The 6,919-nt window shown below is 40.0% G+C and overlaps 1 protein-coding gene across 5 annotated transcripts in view; it reads right to left on the bottom strand.

Annotated features, from left to right (window-relative positions):
- Positions 1-368: 368 nt before the first annotated feature.
- The window catches only part of RUFY1 (RUN and FYVE domain containing 1), a 41,664-nt gene continuing 35,113 nt past the window's right edge, over positions 369-6,919 (bottom strand). For all 5 annotated transcript variants that reach the window (XM_061617300.1, XM_061617304.1, XM_061617301.1 and 2 more), the window contains exons 16-18: positions 2,406-2,454; positions 1,840-1,917; positions 369-1,110 (exon numbers count right to left, since the gene is read on the bottom strand). In XM_061617300.1, the coding sequence (XP_061473284.1) occupies positions 967-1,110; positions 1,840-1,917; positions 2,406-2,454 (271 nt within the window). In that variant the 3' untranslated portion in view covers positions 369-966. The remainder of the gene's footprint in view (positions 1,111-1,839; positions 1,918-2,405; positions 2,455-6,919) is intronic.

Here is a 6,919-nt window from a genome sequence, read left to right as displayed (position 1 = left end):
GACTACTTGGTGCTACCTTCCTCCCACAGTGATGAACACAGGAGGTGTAATGGGTACACAGGACTGTCTCCAATGAAGTCATTCCATTAGCATAAGGACTTCCTCTGTTCTAGACAACTGGGGGAGGTTGCACAGGGGAGGAAGTCCAGTTGCACGCAATCCTTAAGTTTGTATTTGCAGTTCTGCAAATACTTAATCTCATTTCTATAATTTGCTTTTACAAATGTGGAGAAAACCCCCCCAGTTAGCTTGAATTTATTGGCTTCCATTGAAGTTTAAGACACTCCCCCCACAGGTGAACAAAGTTTACCTTAAGATTTTGCATATAAAGCCATATTGATAAAATTTAAATTTGCAAGAAACATCAATTTGTTTTAATTCCATTTAAGCTTTTATTGCATCCTCACTTTTATAGGTGCTTTAGAAACATTGTACTCTATTTACTTTCGAAGAATAGTAAAGGCACATTCATTTATACATTACTTAAAAAATTTCTTCCATAAGGACTAAGATATTGACATTTTCATCTTTTAACTACATACAAATCTAGAGGATTTTTTAAGTGGCACTGTTAACAGTAGGTAGACTTATGAGATTAAGGTGTTCAGCAAAGTAATTTGTTTTGGAGATTAAATGTACAAATGTGTGGTACAAAGTTAAATATAAATAGCATATTTTAAAAACAAAAAAAGGATGTCTGTACCTTAAAGCTCGCAGCATGTTGAGCACATTTTAGGTTAAGACTTCTCGGGCACTTGATCTATGCGTAATATTCGGTTTCTGTAATTTCTGTAAACCCCATTTTTATAAATTACATCTTCCCTGTCCCATTCTATCATGGAAAACAGTAGAACCGTAAAAGTTGTGTGATATGTAATGGTGGCATTTAGATTCCCAATAAAGCCTATTAAACATTTGGTTCATTCTCTGATCTTAATATGGTTTTCTTGAAGATAGGCTACTATCTTAGGAAGAATTTGATGAACATCTCTGAAGCAGTAAAGTGTGGCACGTATCACAAACTCGTACAGGCTTTGGATAGGATGGAAGTGCAAGCTCATTGCTTGAACAAGTGTTGCAAAAGATGTCACCGCAGTTTCGACAGTGATGCTACAAGGTAGTTAAAAGACAGTATTAGGACTATGAACTAAAGTGACAATTCTTAAATATTGGCTACACATCCAGAGATAGCTGTCTACAAGTCCCACTAAAATAAATGGGGAAGAGGTCAAAATTAAGTCTGGCTGCGCAACAACAGAGGATCAGAAGGGGTTCAACTCTGATTGAAATCAAAGAGTTCTGAACAAAAAAGCAAAAGGACTCAAAGGGTTACATAATTTGATTAAAAGCATGGTTCCCTAACTTAAGTTTGAAGACTGAACCAGCAACTTGAGCTTGGGACCTGGATCCCCCAAAGGAGTTGCTCCTTCCACACAAACATGCCTGTACAGTAAAATAATCCCAAGAAACCCTTCCCATCAGGTGGTTGGCATCTAAGGAAAGGGCTTCTCCAGCTTTGGCACTCTAGTTCCAATATGCTTTCCATAGAGTCTCAGTACCAGGTCTCTGGTGCCAAAACATAACAAGTAGGCACCAAGTACTTGTTTGATGATGCATGTCTCAGGATTGAATTGGGATGTTACAATCCTAAATTCCTGGGGGGAGGACAAACCATTCGCAGATGTGCTTCAAGGCCCAAATTTACTTTTTATGTGCTTTTCATCCCTAGTGCTCCTTGTTGCCTGTTATTTATAGTTTGGATCTTTAAAGGGAAGATAGGCTTTATAAGTTGTCCTGTACTACTTTATTAAACACAGGTTTGTTATCCAATGACATTACCTTTCTTCTTGAAATGGAGAACTCTTTCTCACATTGTTTACAGTGGGTTGCTTCATCATCTTTTAGCCAGGTATGGCCCTAATATTAAAACAAAAATAGTAACTTCAGTATTCATCTTCTAGTTACCACTTAGAGACAGAATGGTTATCTAAGCAGCCCTGTCCCCCAAAGCCAGCCACAGGTAGGGTCAATTATATCTAGTTTCTCCCCCCTCTCCCGCCAAAAGAAGAAAAGTTTTAGGTTGTTACCCTACCCACACTTAAGTTCCACTGAACATAACAGGACTTATTTCTGAATAAATGTGCAAAGGACTGTATTGTTTGTCATAAAATTGACCATGATCATTCGGATTAGAGCATGTCATGTTTAGATGACAGAAAAGATCAAGGTGTTCTAAAGCTGCAATTAGAACCAGTTTGAAAATGCTACACTTCAGGTAACTCAAGCAAACTCACATGCCACCCAGGGAGGGGTGGGGGAAAGAGATGCAAATAAAGAATAAGTAGCAGCAGAGCTGCCAGCCAACTTGCTCAATAAATCTCAATATGCTGTTAAAGCTGCAATACCTTTAATGCTTTATTTACTTCTTTAATATCTTCCATCTTAAGTTTGGATCTAGAAAAAAAAATTGTAGCAATTTTACATTTATATAGTGCTGTAAAGTATTTGGAGGACATCACATACATAGTATTGCAATTCTGAAAATGACCCCACAAGGTACATCAATATCACACACACCCCTGCAGATTGGGGGGGGGGAACTAGCTAAGGGTGAAAGAGTGGCCTATCTAAGGCCACCTAGCAAGTTCATGGCAGAGGAGAGTTTCAAACCAGGGACTTCCAATTCATATCTTACTCTTGTACTGTTATAGCAGCTCTCAATCTGCTGAAATTCTCTAGAAGGAAACATGCCAAATTTAAGAGGCAAAAAGTTACCTTGGCAACTACCCAGAGTTCCATTACAGTAGTAGTACTAAATCACTCGCTCAATCTGCAGCACCCACACTTTAATAGAAACATTCTCTGGACTCCTTCATGCTTTGCGATATTAAGTTTCCTAAGTCCTCATAATACTAGAACCCTGGACCATCCAATGAAGCTGTATGTTAGAAGATTCAGGAAGACAAACAAGGTACCACTTCACACAGTGCAGAGCCAAAACTCTGGAATTTTCTTCCACAAAAGGTAGTCAAGAGATAGTAATGGCCATCAACTTGGATGACATTAAAAGAGAAGTAGAGCTATTCATGAGGATAAAGCTATCAATGGCCACTAGCCATGATGGCTATGTAGTACCTCCAGCACTAGGTATTATGGCTCTGAATACCAGTTGCTGGGAATCACAAGTGAGAGTGTTACTGCGCTTATGTCCCGCTTGTGGACTTCCCATAGGCACGCAGTTGACCACTTAGAACAGGATGTTGCACTAGATAGGCCTTTGATCCAGAAGGTCTCTACTTTTGTAATTAAAACCCCATGATATGCATCCCCTGTATGTTTACAATTGCACATCTGCCCAGTATACTTTCCCCCTCTAGGATGCACACCTTGACGTGGTGAAGGGGTTTGAGAGTGCTGAAGACGCTAAGAGCAATGCCGTCAGGAGTCTAGATCAAGAGGCTAGACTCCTAGCAGGGGCACCCAAGGCGGAATGGTCAAAGCTGAAACACCAGACTAAGATGCATCCAAACTCAGAGGAAGGCTCTTTCCACCACTGAATATCTCTTACCACGAAAAGCCTATGAACAGTATCCAAAATGCAACACGAGATAGTGCTGGAAGATGAGACCCCCAGGTCAGAAGGCACTCACCAAGCTACTGGGGAAGAACAAAGGACAAGTATGAGTAGCACTGTGACTAAAGATGCAGCTGGGTCAAAGCTGAAACGAAGCCCAGAGGCTGATGTGCACAGATGCAAAAGGAGAGTCTGGAGTTGTATGATGCACACAATAGGAACATGGAATTTGAGAAGCATGAACCAGGGAAAGTTAGAAATTGTGAAGCAAGAAATGGAACGCATCAACATTACAATACTTGGTGTGAGCGAACTAAAATGGACAGGAATGGGATATTTTCAATCAGGCAACTACAAAATATTTTATGCAGGAAATGAGAAATTAAGAAGAAATGGGGTTGCTTTAATAGTGAGAAGTGATGTAGCAAGAGCAATTAGGAGCTATAATGCAAGGTCTGAGCGAGTAATATCAATGAGATTAAACGGGGAACCTATCAACATAACCATAATCAAAGTCTATGCTCCAACGGCAAATGCAGAAGAAGAGGGATTGGAGAGATTTTACGCAGAAGTACAGGAAGAAATTGATCACACACCAAAACAAGATGTGCTGATAATCATGGGGGATTGGAATGCAAAAGTAGGGAACAGAGAAGAATTAGGAATTGTGGGGAAATGGGGCCTAGGAGACAGAAATGAAGCAGGAGAAAGATTTACTGAATTCTGTGAAGCCAATAATTTGTTTCTTGTGAACACATTTTTTGAGCAACCAAAAAGACGACCGTACATGTGGACATCACCAAATGGTCAATATAGGAATCAAACTGATTATATAATTGGTAGCAGAAGATGGAGAAGTTCCATAATTTCTGCGAAAACAAGACCAGGAGTAGACTGCGGTACAGATCATGAACTGGTCGTATCGAAAACCAGAGTAAAGCTAAGAAGAAGAACAAAGCAATCATAATGCCAAAATACAATTTAAATAACATCCCAGAAAAATATAAAGATCAAATAAGGAACAGGTTTGAGACTTTAAACTTAGTTGACAGAGAACCAGAAGAACTATGGAGTGAAGTCAGAGTCATTATCAGGGAAGAATACAAAAAGACAATACCTCTAAGTTAAAAAGAGAGAAAGACCTCAATGGATGACTGAAGAAATTCTTAAAATGGTTAAAGAGAGAAGGAAAGCAAAAGCAAAAGGAGACAGAAACACAGTTAGAACCCTAAATGCAACAATACAGCGACTAGTATGTAGGGACAAAGAACTATTACAAGTTATTGTATAGAAATAGAAGAGGACAACAAAAAGGGTAGAACAAGAGCCCTGTTCCAAAAGATTAGAGAAATGAAAGGGAAATTTAAACCAAGAGTAGGGATGTTGTAATCAGCAGGATAACACACTGACTGACCGAGATGAAATAAAAGGAAGATGGAAGCAATACACTGAAGAACTCTATAAATATAGAGATGCCAGGACGACAGATTCATTCAAGGAGGAACCGTATGATGAAGTACCAGAAATTTTAGAATGCGAGGTGAAAGCTGCTGTTAAAATACTTGGAAGAAACAAATCACCAGGAACAGATGGCATACCAATTGAGTTGCTACAAGCTACTGAGACTGAATCTGTCCAAATTTTGACAAAAATCTGTCAAGAAATATGGAAAACTAAACAATGGCCCACAGACTGGAAGTGTTCCATATACATCCCAATTCCAAAGAAAGGGGATCCCAGGGAATGCAGTAATTATCAAACTATTGCCTTAATATCCCATGCAAGTAAAGTAATGCTCAAGATTCTACAACAAAGGCTCTTACCATATATGGAGCAAGAAACGCCAGACATCCAAGCTGGATTTAGAAAGGGAAGAGGCACCAGAGATCATATCGCAAATATATGTTAGATAATGGAACGCAGCAAGGAATTAAAGAAAAAATCACCCTGTGCTTTATAGATTACAGCAAAGCCTTTGACTGTGTAGATCTTGAAAAACTATGGAATGCTTTAAAAGAAATGGGGGTGCCACAGCATCTGATTGTCCTGATGCGCAACCTATACTCTGGACAAGAGGCTGCTGTAAGGACAGAATATGGAGAAACAGATTGGTTCCCCATCGGAAAGGGTGTGAGACAGGTGTTGAAACTGTTTGTTGTCTCTTTAAGGAGTATGGTTTGGGTGGAACACAGAGAGGCCTAAAGGGATATCTTTTTATGTAACCCCTATTGAATATTATGAGAAGTGAAAGCAACTAGTTTTCCTGCCTTTTCTCTCTTATTCCCTTCCTTTTCCTCAGTTTGTAGAAGCAGAGTTTAGTGTTGTTGTAAGCCAAGTGTGTCAATTAATAAATATAATCAGAGTTAAAGAAGTCAAGCTTCCAAGAACCATTTTTCCTGTTAAGACCACCTTAGCAGAGCTTTTCCCAACCAGTGTGCCTCCAGATGTTGGACCACAATTCCCATCTTTCCTGACTATTGGCAATGCTGGCTGTGGCTGATGGGAGTTGTGGTCCAACAACATCTGGAGGCACACTGGTTGGGAAAGGCTGGCTGTTGCAACAATTTTAGTGCTGAAACCTGGGAAGGAAATATTTAAAGAGAAGACAGACTGCACAGTAAGGTCAGAAAGAACAAGGGAACATGGCTGAGGTTTTGGAAAGCAAAGGCACAAGAAGGCTGTAACTAGACCACTGACAACAAAACAGTTACAAAAGATAGAATGTGAACTACAGAAAACAGATGTAGATGTGGCTCTGCTTGAGGAAATCTTAAGTCAGCTTACAGCAAAGGAAGAGATTCTAAATGGGCTTGACCAAAACATAGAAGCTGGGATAACTGATCTAGATGAGTTAGAGAAAGAGGTGGAAACAGCACAGGGCTATAAAGACCGCATTATAGCTGGGAAAACTCATGCAATGTGAGCAATTAACACTGAAGCTGCAAGAAGTACCTCTTCAGCAACAAGGGCAGATCCACAGCCACCGATGGTCAAGCTGCCCAAACTGACGATTGAAAGATTTTATGGGGACATTAGCTGCTGGCAGGGATTTTGGAGCCAATATGAAACCTCCATTCACAAGAACACCAGGCTGACAAAGGTAGACAAGTTTAATTACCTAAAATCTTTCCTAGGTGGGGCAGCAGCCAGTGCAATTGCTGGTACGCCACTATCAGAGGCAAATTGTGATGCAGCTGTGAAAATTCTGAGGGAAAGATTTGGGAGCTAGGATTTGATTATTAATGCCCACATGAACAAACTGCTAAGCCTGAACCCAGTAAAAAGGTCAACTGACATCTTGGCTTTACGCCACCTCTATGATGCCTGTGAGACTCAAGTACTCAG

This window comes from Rhineura floridana, chromosome 3 (genome assembly GCF_030035675.1).
Source record: "Rhineura floridana isolate rRhiFlo1 chromosome 3, rRhiFlo1.hap2, whole genome shotgun sequence".
Taxonomy (NCBI): domain Eukaryota; kingdom Metazoa; phylum Chordata; class Lepidosauria; order Squamata; family Rhineuridae; genus Rhineura; species Rhineura floridana.
This window is presented reverse-complemented; position numbering and strand designations above follow the sequence as displayed.